Source organism: Lycorma delicatula, chromosome 4, assembly GCF_047948215.1.
Source record: "Lycorma delicatula isolate Av1 chromosome 4, ASM4794821v1, whole genome shotgun sequence".
NCBI lineage: Eukaryota > Metazoa > Arthropoda > Insecta > Hemiptera > Fulgoridae > Lycorma > Lycorma delicatula.
In genome coordinates, this window is record NC_134458.1 from 166,816,740 (window position 1) to 166,833,755 (window position 17,016).

The 17,016-nt window shown below is 32.5% G+C and overlaps 1 protein-coding gene across 1 annotated transcript in view; it reads left to right on the plus strand.

Moving 5' to 3' along the window:
- LOC142322750 (ras-GEF domain-containing family member 1B-like) overlaps window positions 1-17,016 on the plus strand; it is a 213,570-nt gene that overhangs the window by 11,711 nt on the left and 184,843 nt on the right. Inside the window, exon 2 of the mRNA XM_075361824.1 lies at window positions 12,525-12,770. Within this exon, the coding sequence (XP_075217939.1) occupies window positions 12,525-12,770 (246 nt within the window). The remainder of the gene's footprint in view (window positions 1-12,524; window positions 12,771-17,016) is intronic.

Genomic DNA, 17,016 nt, shown 5'->3' on the forward strand with positions numbered 1-17,016 from the left:
TAACATTTACTTAAGTTCAAATACAGTTTAATATAAAATTTAACGATATTACTTTGTAGATATATACGTATAAAGTATTATAATTCACCAGTCATAAATAATAACGATTTTAAAAATTGTTAGAACAATAAAATATATTTTTCTTCTTTTTGTTTAGTTATCGCGTAAAAGTTTTCCTTACGAAGAAATAAATGTCTATTTTGTTCTTTAACGTAATGATATTCTATGTATATGTTGAGTACGCCTTACTACAAGTTCCTATTTTTAGTCTTTAATTTTCTTTTGGTTGAACTTCAAAAGTTTATTCTCAAAAGTTAAAACGTGTGAACTTTTCTGCGAAAAACAAATATTAAGGAGTACTGTAAAATAAAAATAACGTTATGGCATGTTTTTTGGGTTCGTTCAAAATAATATTCATTATACACTGTAATTTTTAAAACGAATTTTTTTCTAATATTCGATTTTCCTGTTTCAGCCGATTTTTTTAAAAGACTCTATTGCAGCTACACAAGCGTTTCTCATGCCATAACAACGTTGTAGTTTATTCATTTGAAGTCCTACCTTAAATTTTTTGTCACGGCCGAAAATAATTGTCTTCCGTTATTAATTTTTTTTTTTCAGAATGATTGTTATTTTCCAGTGATTTTTATTTAACTTTAAACATTTTGTCCAAAAATAGTATTTCTATTAATTATTAGTTAGTCCATACGCATTTAACACCTGGATTTATTCGTTAACGAAACCCAATTAAAATATACAACTATTCTTTATTAACAAAGTAACAATTAAGTGTTTTCCGGAACACCAGATCTTATCATTACTTGTATAGGAACCCTCAAATTGTCGAACAAAAGTTGTTTAAACATTGTTCATTTTTATTTTTAAAACTGTTCTCCCTTGGAGTGTTTTTTTATATACCCGCAACGCATTAAATAACTGTAACTTTTTCGTAGAAAAGTTAAACTTCAGTAAAAGTTTGTGAAAGTTGCTCAAAGCCTATTTTTTATATTTTTATTGTTTTGAAATTTTTCGATAAAATGAACAGTTGATTTAGTTATTGATCGGTTACATTCGATTTTTAATTAAAGTGAACACATACAGTAACATAAATGTTTTGTTTGCTTAAAATAAATTCGTTCTGTATTTTTTATTTTTCCTTATATAAACATTAAAAACAAAAGCAAATCGAATTAATAGCGGGGTGGGGGTGGGGATTTCTTTACTTTTGCAAGAAACCCAAAGGTGATCATAAACTAGTAATGTTATTAAGCATTTAAAAACATAATTTTTTTACTAATATAAATTAATTGTACATGTACAGTTTTCATATACCTAAATAATTTTAAAAAATATTAATTTTCTGTTTCATTGTAATACCTAATTTATGTTGTTTTTTCTAATATCAAATTCGTTCGGAATATTTTTGGCCTGACATCGAGATGACGAAATTATGATCAAATTACGTGAGTTTATCAATAATAGTATTTTAGATGGTGTATCGCGAAGTTTCAGAAGTTTGTATTTAATTGCTTGCTTTTAGCGGTCGAATAAAGTAAAAACGTTTTACAATTTTCTGAAAAACGGATAAAAGTGAACTTTAAGCTATTATGAAGTATTTTGGTTTTAAACAGTTGACAGTCAAAAAGAGGAGATACAATTCACTGTAAAGGATTTTTATCCTTCATTTTCGACGGAAACGGTTTAAAAGTTGGCTGCTGAATTAATAGTAGTCATACATTCATTCTAGTTGGACATTTGCTACATCCATTTACCTCTATGACCGACATCGTTGCAAAAATCCACAATGCCGTATTAAATTGTTGCTGAATGAAGATACGAACTCACGCTGAACTCAATAGACACGGCCACGTTGATTTTCGTACGAAGAAGCTATTCGCTTGATGAGCACTGCGTTTGTTAACAGTTGACTACAAACGAATTCAACTGAAAATTCTTCTAAAGATGTTCAGACGTCTTTAAATGCGATTACTCTAATTTGCTTCAACGTTTTATTAAAGTAGATGAAATGTAGAATCAAGATTACACTCCAGACATCCGACCCGCGTAGTGGAAGACACCCGCCTTGTGACGTTCCCGGTCGCCACACTTCTCTCACCGTTTCTAGGTGTGATGGGCTTTACTGAAGGTCATCTTTTAGACCCTGTAAACTTGATAACACAACACAGTCTCAGTTTCACTTCTGACAGGATGACACCGATGCAAATACCTCGGCAAATATTTCCATCAGTGTATTTACACAACATACTGTCACCTTCGTATGGCTTCTTCCAACCACAACCACCTACCATAACTTACAACCCTCAACTATCAAATTAATCGATTCACGGAAGCGGGATCCCCTCGCTTTTCTCTAACACTGAAGGTTTCATATCAAAACTCTTCATAGATATAACCTCAATCAGATTATGCACTAAGATCATTATTTGACTGAATCAAATATACTATAATATAAACACCAAGTATACTATTCTCATATCAACAAAACAAGTTTTGATCGCAGCAAGAACAACAATTTTGTATTACAATTCAATATACTCAAAGTTCTCTTAATTTATTTAAAAATCAAGAAACAAATTGACAAATTTAATATGCTTTTAATGAAAACATGCGGTATCCATCACAGAGTTTTGCATACCTCCATTGTCTTTTTAACAGCGAATATCTCAGCTAACCTGGATTGACGCAAAAACGCCTATCTAGGTGAAGTAAGCATCCATGTGGGCCTCTAGCCGTGCGGGTTGCTATTCTTTCTATACATTTATAACAGCCTCACACCCCCTCAGTCCTTCTTTGCAGCGCTATGAATCTAATGAAGCCAAAACTACCTTCCATTTCCTTTCGATTTTCTACTTAACTTGCGGATCAAAACGAGAATTGATCCTCGCAAGCTTTGTACCTACTTTGTTACGTTCAGTTTGATACCTGGGGCAGACAGATAAGACTTGGTGCCCATCATCAATGGCCTTACACTCCCAACACAAACTTAATCTGGACAACCTATTCCGAACAGCACCATATCCAAAAAGAAACTGTGTAAAATGTCGATTGGGGAAATCCATCTAACAACCTTCACAATCAGAAAAATACCATGTGTGTAACAGCCGTCGGACGATTCATCCATCTGAACTACCATAAATGGAATTATTTCTTCTTCTTTGGTCGTCTATTTCTTTTATGCGCCCAGAGCTTGTAGACCTTGGCATCATAACGTAATTGGCGCTCAGTCGTAAGGATATCAATGGGCTTAATACCAGAAATAACAAGAACCGCCTCTCGAGGGACAGTCCTATAGGCACCAATTACAGATAACAATAGGAGACGCTGGGCTTTCAACAAAATATTTAAGTAAGAGCCCATTTAGGTGTTGCATACAACATTATAACTTCGCTTACACTCCTATATAGAACCCGCATGGTTCTGAAATTAATCCTCCAATCGGAGTGAACTGCTCTCCGAACACCGAAGAAAGCAGAATATGCAGGCTTTTGGCAGCATATTGTAAGTGCTCCTTGAATCGAAAATTCTCATCCAGGGCAACACACAGATACTTCTGAGGAGATTTATCTAATTCGATGATCTGCCATTGATAACCGAGGTCGTCGTATAACACCTAGTCTGCCCTTGAGCTAGAGCATCGTTGTTTACTTTGGTTTAAATACCATTTTATATTGTAAACTCCACAACTGGAACATCTTGCAACCCTTTGCTGCCCTAAATTTTCATTCCTTTAATCTCATATAACCAGCAAAAGCACGTCATCTGCATACACGATGACTTTGTACCTACTGGGTAACTTTGACTGAATGAAAGAATCGAATTCAGCAACTCAGAACAGGGGTTTCTAAAACACTACTCTGCAGACAATCTTTAGTTACAGTTTTTCCTACTTCTGAGACGCCGTCTAGAAGAATGACTTCTCGATAACTAAAATATTACACCCCACATACCAAACAGCTTCCATAGAGGGAGTGTAAGCAGTAAAATTGCTCACAAAAAAGCATTAACGGTTCTATCTGCAGGAAAAGGCATGATTTTTTTTTTTTGTGATTCTCGTGGTGTTCATAGACCTGTAAAAAGGCAGGACCATTTCCAGCAGTATTACGATTTAATTCAGAACGGATGGATGGTGCTATTCATTCTAATTGTCATATCTAACCTAAATATTGTTATTTTACCACTATAATTCGCCTTCACACACATCTCGTTATCGTTGAAAAACTCCATAATCTAAGCTTTGAAGTGCTTTCATATTCACCATCCATATTCCCCGGATGTGGATCTCAGCGATTACCGTTTCTTCTCAAATCTGAATAAATGGCTCACTGTAAGAAAGTTCTCTTCAAATTATGTGGTCAAAGCTAAACAACTGCTTATTTTCCAGAATTGTTCAAATCGGATTACACTGAAGGTATAAAAAGTTAAATCGTTGGTCTAAATGTACGAGTACGTTGGTCTAAATGGTCTTACATAATTGCTAGGTAACTATTGTTACGTTCCACTTGTACTGTCGCGTGTTGCTAGCGAGGGCTAGGGCTCTCAGGCAAGCTGATCATACGATGGTCATACCATGTCCTACGTCATAATACCGCAAGGAGTGGTCATTATGATTTAGCGACCTTCTATTCATTCGGCGCCAGAATCAGACCCAGAGCGGTCGTGTTGCACACTCAGTCCGGGTGGACTAGCATACTAACGTTCGGATGAACGCTTATTTTAGTTTACTTATATGCTATTAAATTTAATTATATGTGTTACATGTTCGGTCATATGTTATCGAAATGTCAAGACGACAAGATATTAAATAACAATGCAATAAGCAACCAGGCGTTGTTTCAATTCATCACGTATGCATCTGCACTTCATATTCGCTCTAAAACCTACCACAAAGGTTTTATGGTCCTCCACATCGCAACGGCCATAACAATTATAATGAATAATTTTTTAAAAAATTTCCAAAACTTTTTTTATCAGTCTGATAATATTCCGGAACACCTTAATCAGTTAATATCAATGGTTCTGTAAAAAAAAAAAATAAAATAAAATTTCTTTTACATATTTATCCTATTAAATATTACTGTACTGTAAAATAGAAACACTTTTGGTTTAATATACTTCTCATGTAATGTTGATTTTACTAGTAAAATTAATCTAAACTTTCTGACAAAGACAATAAATACATCAGCAAAAGAAAAATTCACATATATGCAACAATTCCTGAGATTTACGCAAATAAACGTACAAATAATTAATAAAATATTATAAATATAAAGATTTAATAATATTAAAACCAAAAAATATTACTTATTATCAATTTATGATGGATTTTGTGTACAACCAAATAATAAAAACCTGTAAATTATTTTTTTGTGTGTTTTCCCGGTTCATTTTCTTTGAAGTTTGGATGTTTTTATTTCTGCAACAATATATTTTATCGGTTAATTGTGGAATACGGAATGAATATTCTTATTATATCTTAAAATGCAAAAAATTATTCTAAGATAAGTTTTAATAATCTAATAATTGTTCTAAGATACAAAATACGTTCTAGCATATAAATGTTTCACATCTTATGTCTTTTTTTTACTCTTATTGATTTTTCTTTTTTCAAGAACAGTCGATAAAGATATTCACAAAATGAAAAAATTGAATTAACTCCTACAGAACAATTAACTGGAACAATGAACTGTGTAAAAGTGTGCGTTTACTTTGTTGAAAAACAAAACCTGTATTACTTTAATCTCCGAATAAAAGCTACCTACAAGAATAATTTTAGGGTTATATTTCTTTCAGTAATTTGTGTTTGAAAATAAAAGAATTATTTTATAAAGATAAGCACACGGATCGAATCTTTTTAAAACTTTAATGGAGGCCATAAAACGAAATGAGACGGATCAGTAATATATAGTGACAGAAGGAAGTCGTACGTAACAGTTGAGCTTAAAAGGGCGGGATCAGTACACTTACGGTGAATCACAGCTACAATTCGGTTCGACGAATTTATTGCCTATAGACCCTTACCTAGAAACATTTGTGACAGATCGTTAGAAAATGCTGTAACTATCTTTTACCTGATACAAATTTTACCAGAAATTTTCACGTAATTATGTTATCTACTAACTGCTTTATCACCGTTTTTGAGGAATATTTGTTCAGTTCAGGATTCATTACCTTTATAATAAATTATTGTCGGCAATAATAATTTTAAATTATGTTTAATTCAATTTATTTAAGCTAATCTTTCTTTCCGTATCTCTATAAAAATATCTGAAATATATAATTAAAAAATTTATTATGATAAATGGAATTAGAATAATGCTTAATTAAAAAAACAATGGACGAAGAACGAGTTTAAATAATAGATCTTGGGAGGAAAATCCGTTATGATATTTTTAGAAGGATAGTAGAAAGAAAATACAAGGTACTGGGAGTATAGAGGTAACGACGAAGTCTCTATCCAAAATCATCCGATCGAATCAAACAGTTGGATAGGCTATGAAAGTTTTATAAATGCGTTGAATTTATTGCACTTAATAAACGTTTCACATAATAAGCTTTTTTTTTGTCTTCAGTCATTTGACTGGTTTGATGCAGCTCTCCAAGATTCCCTATCTAGTGCTAGTCGTTTCATTTCAGCATACCCTCTACATCCTATATCCCAAACAATTTGTTTTACATATCCCTTCTACCTGTCCTTCCAATATTAAAGCGACTATTCCAGGATGCTTAATTTTTTGAATATTATTGTTTGATGAAATATAGTAAATCTACAGTATAGTCACAATATACGAATAACTATGATATTAATAATATTATCTATTTTTTTATAGAACAGCAGTTAATATTTCTTCTCGTCGAAGAAATCATACGTTGTCAGTAATCTGGCATTTCATTCACCGATACCCATTTGATTCGCCTAGCAACGTAGACCCGGAAACTATACTAAGAAATCCTAGTAATGAAAAATTAGTTATCGAATAACAATAATTGTTATTTTTATTTATTTTTATGAACTAAAGTTTTGTAAGTTATAAATAAAATTTTACAAAGTGGATACGTCCTGTGAGTCCCTAAAAAAGCTTGAATCTACCAATCGCAAGGTCTAACCTAAATAATGCCTCTGTATAGATAAATAAAAAATTTCAAAGTATAAAATAATCCGGAGTGGAATTTGTACTTTTATAAAATTATAATTGTAATTATAAAATTATAATCTTATTCGGTCAGACTGAATCTACACAAATTGTATGGCTATACAAATTATAAAAATTATAATCTATACAAATTATAACTGCTTGATGTCTTTGCCTACTAATGAGCACTTGCATACTACCTCGTCGCATATATTACTCTTTCTGCTGCGGTTCAAGAGCTTGGGTTTGAAACCGTCTTTTCTTGAAAAACTGAGAAAAATGAAACAATTATGCCACAATTTATGCTGCCAATTTATTTGCTACACCTCAACCGCTTGTAATTTCACACATAAAAAATTAATTACCGATAACGTTTACCTGCTTTTTTGCTCACAGTTCTCACACAGCAGCCTATTAAAACAATGTTATAAAACAATACACCATTCTTTCCTGATAATTCTTTGGATTGCATCACACATTTTCTCTCATGACCGAACATCACCACCTCCGCTCTAGACAATCTATCCTCGATTTTTAGTACGGAAACTATTATCGTTGAAATTTAAAAAAAATAGTCTGGTCTTGATGAATATGGTTCTGTCAAATTTCAAACAGGAACTTATATCAAATACTAAGCGGAACACAATATACCAAAGGTTATAGAATTTTGCTACTTAGGAAGTAAAATTACAAATATTGGACGGAATAAGATAATAATGTAAAATTTAGGCAGGTATAAACAAGGAAATGTTTTATGTAGAATTAAAATTTATTTAATAGAATTAAAATTTAATTGTGATATAGAACTATTTCCATAAGAAAAAATAATTGTATTAAATATGTCAATCTATGGTCGCAAATTAGGACGGTAGGAAAATTAAGGAAAAGAGTGACCTTTAAAATGTCGTGTTCTAAGAGGATGATAAAAATTAGATGGGTTCAAAAAGTACGAAATAAAGAGGTTATAAGAAGAATAGAATACTTTGTTTTACAGATCTTGTATATAGATGAACCCATGCTTTATAAAGTTATCCAGATTTAGTTAATTCGGTAATGGAAGGCTGTGTACAAAGTAAATTTTTCTTTTCCCCAGGAGTAAAAGGAAGTGTTGTTATCAGCGCCCGGACACAATAATACTATAATAAACAACTTAGGCCATAAACACCAAATTCAAACTTAAAAATTAAATAACATAAAACAAGTAAAATCGATAATTATCACGTGCTATCATAACGAATAATATTCCTCTACAGCATAGATGTGTCTATGCCGTATGGTAAAAGCGAAATAAAACCTCAATGAGATAACAGGGTTAAGAATTTAACTTAAAACTATAAAATTACCATCTGGCCAAATGACAAAAATAGAAGAAACACATTGTACTAATATTCAAATTTTTTAATACAGATGCTCGATCTTTAGAAATAATTAGACATTCGATAACATCATCAAATTGTTTCTCAAAATATTTTGGATGTTAGCTCCTAATTTTCATTTTCAATGTAATACCGCATAACAAACACAGTTCACAAGGATATGGTATACGGTTAGTTGGCAGTCGCAGCAAACACAAAGGCTGCATCCGTCCGATTAATGAGGTGTCAATGAACGAGTTTAGTATGCCTTAATCGCAACCCACCGTCTTGGTCTAGTGGTGAACGCGTCTTCCCAAATCAGCTGTTTTGGAAGTCGAGAGTTCCAGCTTTCAAGTCTTAGTAAAGTCAGTTATTTTTACACAGATTTTAAAACTAGATCGTGGATACCGGTGTTCTTTGGTGGTTGGGTTTCAATTAACCATTCATCTCAGGAATGGTCGAACTGAGACTGTACAAGACTACACTTCAATTACAATCATACATATCACCCTCATTCATTCACTGAAGTATTATCTGAAAGGTAATTATTGGAGGCTAAACAAAAAAAAAGAAATAAGAATGCCCTAATCGTAAACGGCAAATAATAACCACCTCTGGGCGGTTATTCCTGCATGAAAACTCCACGGTGACATAGTGTTCTTGATAGTAGTATTCCGTTCACTTTGCCACTCATCACGAACCACATTCTTCAGAAAATAGACAAGCTAGTACAAAAAAAAGCGATTAGTGAAAGCCACTTTTGCTGCACGAACAGCGCGCTCTTTGTCTGAAATTCTAATACGGCTGGAGAACCAGCAGAAGCTCACCCCTTATGTTACGTTGAGTCATATCAGAAATATCAGACTGTATCTTACAGGCAACAGGGTGTTGTCTGGAGTATATATAACTAATCGCCTGCAAGGCAGTAATGGAATCTTAACAGACAAGTACGTGTCGAAATGTTGCGCTAGTTATATTTAAGTCCTTATTAATAACATACATTACCATGACGAAAATACTGATGATGATGAGAAGGTCATATTTCCAACCACAAAAGCACAACCAACAAAATTATATTGTTTAGAGCTGTCTATATAAACTAAAGCATTAGGATTCACGCTATTTATAATATTATAAAATCTACGTCTAAAATAACCGGACTCGTGTATTTTTTTGATATCGACAAAGACTAAAGTTATAATTTACGAGAGAAGGCCTCCAAGCGGGGTAATAACACTGAGTAACAGTAAGAACTGGAGTGTACTAGGTAATAACTGTAAAGAAAGAAAAAAAAGAATTTGTAAAAAAAAAGACAATCGAGGTTGTGGGATAGAGTAATTGTGTTAAAAGATAAGCAGAGAATATAGTAATGTATGTACAGTATGGCAATGTATGAGCATAATACATTTGAATTGTAATGCGACTTAAAAAGGTGGAAATATATTTGTATGAACAGTATACGCAGAATTCTACAAATATATGTTCTACACTGTCCCTCTCTCTCAACAAAAGTTTACTGGAATAAAAAAGATCATTCGGAGATCTGAATGCAGATGCTTGATTGTGACTGGATGCCAATTGACTGGAATGTGTAATATTTCATGCTAGGACAAAAGTTTGAATAAATTTTCTTAAAATATTTTGCTTCATGGTGTGTTTTTTTTCTAAAGACTTTTATGTTTTGAATATTTCAATCGCAAGAATTCTTATCCGTTTTTTTTTTGTACCAGGCAAATGATTTACTTCTTTTTCTAATTTTAATTAGAGCTTATAATAAATAATATCCCAGGAAATACTGGAGTCGGTTCCCCGTATTATTAATCGTTACGATAATCGGTATAATTTTTTCCTTCTATTTATTTCTGATGTGAATAATAAACCATTAGTTCAAGCAATTTTTCAATAAATTTTGGTTTATTCCTCAAGAGATATATTCATGAGAAATATTTTATCGAGATGAAATACACTCTTTTGAAAGATGAAGAATTAACAGAGCCGAGCTGGATGTACGACTAATAAATAATAAGATAAATAAATTTAATATGTATATGATTGTAATAAATTTTCTTCATACACAAGCCTAAAATGTTTGTTTAGCATAAAATTTATCGATGATTATTTAGTTTTTTCTCAGATCCAGACAACACCCGTTTAACATTTATTCCGTAATGTATTTGGGTTTATGATACATTTTCTTAATACAATTACTTATCTTATTAAAAGGTTAATAATTTATCTGAACCTGAAATTATGGTAAATTTATTCTTAAACTGTAAATAATGCGTAAGGTAATTCTAATAAGCAGATGATTACTTAAAGGCGTAATCAAGGTTGTGAATTCTGTTCAAGAAGTTTTCTTTGAAGACTTAATAAACATGGAATAATATCTTTTAAATGACTAATATTGATGATAATATTTAATAGTTTTTTAAAAATAATCGTTAAAGTTGTTCGTGTGACGTTTTTTCTTTGTGTTCACTTGATCCACTTTACAAATCCATCATAATTACCAAAGAGATTTTGTGTTTATTCTCTCGAAATAAATAGCTCAACTAAACTGAGTAACTATTGTAAGTAAATAGAAAAATAGATACGTTTGTATATATTTATATATGAAGACTACTAGTTAATTTAATCGATTATAATTCGATGTAATCGCTTTTTATATTGACTGAAATCTAACGGTTATTATATATTCATGTCATCAATTCGATGCTATTGTATGTAGTCATGGTTTGGTCAATAATTATGAGGTGCGATTGGAGTCGTCGGATGATCGAAGGTGTACAGAGGCGGATTGTTCCCCGCGTCGTCACCACGTACTATTCTGTTTCGACCGAGGCGGCGTTTATCAACGCGGGTTTCCCCCCCACTACAATAGCTTGTTGAACTCTGAGGATCAGAGTTCTTCAGGGAGCGGACAGGAATGAAATGCACAGTCGATTATTCCAGGAATGGGATGTTCGTTGGAATCAGTCTTCCACGGAACGATGGACACACCGGCTGATTCGGCAGTTCGTGCCGTGGGTCAACCGTAACTTTGGGACGAAGTCTGCTACTGGTTGACCCAATTTTTATCTGGCCACGGCGTGTTCCGGGTGTACTTGCACGCCAGAAGGAGGGAAGATGACCCCTTCTGTCTACACTGTGGGGAGTTAGATACATAGGAGCACGTCGTGTTCTATCGCCGGACGTGGGGCAGCGAACGTCATGGTTGTGAACTGATCACTGGGCCCTTATGGTTGGGCATCATTGACCTTTTGTTGACCGGGGTAGAGAAGTTCCGTGCGACAACAAATTTCATCACGCGTATTCCTAAGCAGTGGGGTCGTGAGAATGGGGTGGCGAGGGGATAAGATAATGGTAGCTCAGCCTCCTGCTGAGCTACCATTCGTTTGTGCTTGCACGGATGGACGGCAGTGATGAGGCACTGAGACTCCCTCGTCTCTTTGCGAAAAAGACCGAGACCCGGTGTGGGCTCCCTTTATGAGACGCTCACATTGGAGGCATTGGCGTCAAGACCGAGTCTCGTTCCCTAGGGTGGGGTTTAGGCACAACGTAGTCGCGCCTGGATACCTTGTCCTAGGGATTAGAGGCAAGCCCTGAAAAAATGCAACCGGCGGGTTGACGGGAAGTCCCGTTAGAGTGGACAACCCTGTGTTATACTTTAATGTGGGTCCAGCCAATTGGTAGGGGAAAAATAATTTAAAAAAAAGCATTACAAATCTATTCGATTTTACGTTTTGTAGATGGTTTTTGAACTTTGTCTTAATTAGTTAAAATTGTTGAATGGTAGAGAGTTACACTATTTATTCTTACGGTGTACATTACAAACATTCTTTAGTATAAGAAACATCCTTATATCGAGTAATTAAAATAAATACAAGTAAAATTTTGTTATCCATGTACAATAATAAAGTTTATTTTTTTAAAAATTTTATTTGATTTATCTACTGTATTATTCTCTTTACTTTTTAAGAATTATAAGTTCTTAGTACCTTTTTCTTTTTTGTTACAGGATCGTCTTGGACTTTGGTTGCCGAGTGTTGTAGATTTATTAAAAAAGTGGACCGAACGATTTCCTTATGATTTTAGAGACGATCGTGTTATGGCACATGTTAGAAACGTAACACACCTTTGTGTTAGCCTTGAAGCATCTATTAGGGATGAAGTTTCAATAATTCTACAAACATTATTAGATCGTTTAACCGAATTAGAAAATCATGAAGAAAGGCTTCAACATCTTTCTCAGGAACCGATCATGGTCAGTTGTGAAAACTTCATTAAATTATTATTGTTATTTTTTTATTTTAGTAATGTCTTGATACTTTTTCTGTATAAAATTTTTATTTAAATTGGTTACATTTTTGTTGGAAACTTAAGTAAATTATATCATATATATATATGTATACACATTAAAAAGGAATCTCCAGCGAAATGCTTCAGAAATTTTATATTATTATTATATAGAACTTTTAATGGTAGAACGTAGAACGTACACAAAGTAATTTTCAAGAACATTTCTATCAGCAGTATAGTAGAAAACATTAACAAGAATCATGAAAATAGCACATTGATGAAACATTTAAAAAAGAAAACTAAAGCAAAAAAGGAAAAAAACTAGAAATAAAAGTGAAGACAGAAAAAAAAAGAAAGGAAATGAAGGATTGATTCAAAACGGGAAATTTTCGCCAAAACTGGCACTGTCTACCGCTATGGTACAGATGCTGTCTGCAAATCAGTGGTGATAGCATCAATCTCGCTGTCGGAAACATCATTCATTTCAAACACAGAATTGTCTCTAATAGGTTTGCGGCGAACTGCTTTCTTGGATCCCTTTTCGAAGACACGTTTTGTAGACGACATTTGACAGAGACTACTAGTTGTCGCCTTATCCTCTTTAACTGGACCGGGTGGGAAGCTAACCTAGAGATATATATAGTTGACCACCAGCCAATTAAGGCTTCAAGCGCTTTAATATGGTGGACAGACACTTGCCGGCATTCAGCGACCTAGGCGTGGGAGCGAATTGCTGTTTAGATGAAATGAATTTTAATTTATGGATGTCATATATATGTTTTAGTAGTTGATGGGGTGCGCCTACCCATTTTAGCAAATATATGACAAATGAGCGGTTGTGACACGTAAAACGGTGGTGTATGGCACCGCGACCTAACAGCTCACGCTGTTAGGTAAGCTCTAGGAGCTATTTAGGATACTGGTCGCTAAACTGTTTCGAGGCTCAGTAACCGTTTGTGACACAGACATTCGGTCGTATGCTTTAGGGCGACCAAATGAGGTGGTGGCGGGAGAAATGCCAAGGAACTCAGTTAACTAGAGCAGCTGGAAGCTGTTCCATATTCAAACTTTTCTCTACGTTCTAGGTTAACCCAAAATATATTTAGAAGAGAGAAATAGAAAGTTAAATAAATACGTAAAAATCAGTTATGCCATTCAATATCCTGTTGAATTGAGCTATCCCAGCATACTTATTCTCTTTCTACAAAAACTGTTTTTATGACAAAAAAACACCAAAAATTCCAGAGCAAACTTTACGTTATAAAACATATGATGTATTCTTGAGAAAGGAATATTCTTTTTTCATTCCCTGTCACAGATTATAACGAGTTAATTGTTTGTTATGTTACTCTCTCCTTTTTGATAAAAGTGGGTAGAGAAAAATATTATTATGTACAACTTGTAGCTGACGTCTCATTTTCAGAATAAAAAAAAACATTTGAATGTTTTTTCAGAATTTTAAAATTTGCTAGAATATATTAAGAAAAAAAGTATTATGAGACAAATTTAATGGTTTACGGAGAGATTAACCGAATTAAATACAAATGATTCATATTTGTAAATAATTAATAATTTTTTATAGTTTTGTTTTTCGAGTTTAACCGACTGAGGACCACTGAAGAAACATTTTGCATTCATTTCTCTCTTTTCTGGATGTATTTTTCCTGGTCTTCTAATAACTGATCATTCTTTGACATTGTTTTTGCTTTCTCTTTCTAATCACCCGTTGTTAGTTATTTTTTTCCTTTCTCTTTGAAACTCTCAATATCTTGTATCAGTTTTCTGAATAACGTTCTATGTTTTACTATCCCATCAGGTATTTTCATTTCTTTAAGGTCTTTTTTAACAACTGAGATCCATTAATTTTCGTTTCTTTTTGTTGAAAATTTATTTTGTCAACTTATTATCATTCATTCTCATTAGGTGATTTATTAAATTTGGCTATGTTTTGATGGAAACTGTATTTTTTTCAGTTTTCATTGTACATGAAAAGATTGATTACTTCTGAATTTGAATTTTTTTCACTTATTTTTCTATGTCAAAGGATTTTTCTCAAGATTATTCTATTTTTTATTGTTAATTGCTGTTTTTGATAGGGCTGAGATCTGTTTTTTTTTTATTACTGTATCATAAGCCAAGGTAGCTATCATTACTTTTGTTGATTTTTTTTCAAAATCTGCCGCTCGAGCAGATATTGAAATGAAAGAATATCCTTGTCATTAAAATGACTTCGCTTTGTTCAGTTAATTATTAATTTAAATAAATATATATTTATAGATTAAATAAAAGAAAATTATTTAATAATATTTAACACTTTGTCATTATTTTCCACCTCATAAAATAAAATGTTCATCTTTGCACATTATGTTACTTGCATAAACGGATCAGATTTCATGTAATTTGAAGTTTACTATAGGTAATAATGTATGATTATATACATCTCTGCCACCAACAGTTGCGTTCAGTATTTTTAGTATTAATAATTAGTAGTATTCGCAATAGATTCTACAGAATTATCAGTAATTATTATGTCATGCACAGATATGCACAGATTAACAATCAACTTCAAACTATTATTTCCCGAAATCTTTGTTTTATGAAATAAAAGTAATCATTATTGTTACTTCCAACTGTTTTTTTTTTTTTATTATTATTATTGAACCGTATTAACATAAAATTAACTTTCTCAATTATTTACATATTTTTAGTTTTTTATCTATCGGTTTCTTTTGAAAAATGTCTGTCTCTTAGCATACCTTAAAGTTACTATTAAGTGTAAAGTATACTGTCGGACACATGAAACATATATAAGTTTTTAAATATATATATTTTTATCACTTTTTTATTTAAATCACCTAGTAGTGATGTGTTAATCGGTCAGATAAATTATTTCCCCTCCTTAAAGAAATGCAAGTCTCGATTTTTTGGGGTGCATTGAATATAGATTATATAGTAAATATAAACAACCAAAATTTAAAATTGACTTTTTGAAGTGATCTTTTTTTTTTTAATTTTTAAACTTAATTAAAAATTATACGTGATTCCACTGAATTTCTGTGACGTTTTACAAGAGTAGATGAAATATAAATTTACTATTACATGCCGGAGACTAAACAGTGGGTGAAAGCAGGTGAAAGTGCGCCAAAAAAGAGGCAGCAGTTTCTTGTGCGATGGTTACGGTTTCTTAGGGTTCGCGTGGTGTGGTTGTCATAAACTACCAGAAAAAAGACAGGACTATCACAGAGGGCATTACATATTATTTCTGGATCGATTGAAAGGTCCAGTTCAGGCTAAACGTTCACATCTGAACAAAAAAGCAGTGCTCTTTTACCAACATAATGCGTCAGCACACACACACACACACACACAACACTCACACACACACACACCTCGGGTTGTTGCTGGAAAGCTCCATGAGCTATGCTTTGAATTGTTTATTCACCGTATTTGCCTCCCAGTGATTACTTCCTATTCCCATACCTGAATAAATCGCTTGCTCTACGAAGATTCACTTAAAAAGATTATTTTAATGCTAAGACAACCATTTTTTTTTGCAGAATTGGACAAATCGCAATATCGAATTAAAACGTTGGATAATTTGTGGGCTAATGTATAGAATTGTGAGATGATTACGTTAAAAAATAGAAAAAAAATGGTCAGGCTTTTCATTGTCAGGCTCAGAACTTTCCGAACAAGAAATAGAATACAACGGTATTCTATTGCATTTTCTCATCGTATTACTATTATAATTCTTAATTACTTTTTTCTTAATTAAACAATGTCTTTTGGTAGATATTACCTCTAAAAACAATAATTTTGGAAAGTAAAATAAAAGTTAAAAAATAAAAAATTCTATTTTGGAAGTTGAAATAAAAGTTAAAAAATAAAACATTTTATTTAAGAAATAATTAGGTAAAAGTTGCACGGATCATAAATTTAATTTAGAAAAATCACTAGAGTGATGTAAAGAATAAAACGAACAAATGGTGGATAATTGTTAACTAACAAGAAGTAAATATATTGTTAATAAATAATTACAATTAATTAATTACAGATAAGTACTTATTAACTATGAATATGAACAAAATTATTGTTAAAAAAAAAAAATAGAAATAAGTTATCATTATAATGATTCTTCCTCCTCAATAGTTGCAGCAAGAAAAAGCATGATGACAATTTGTTTTGAAAAATGAGACAATGACACCATGTCT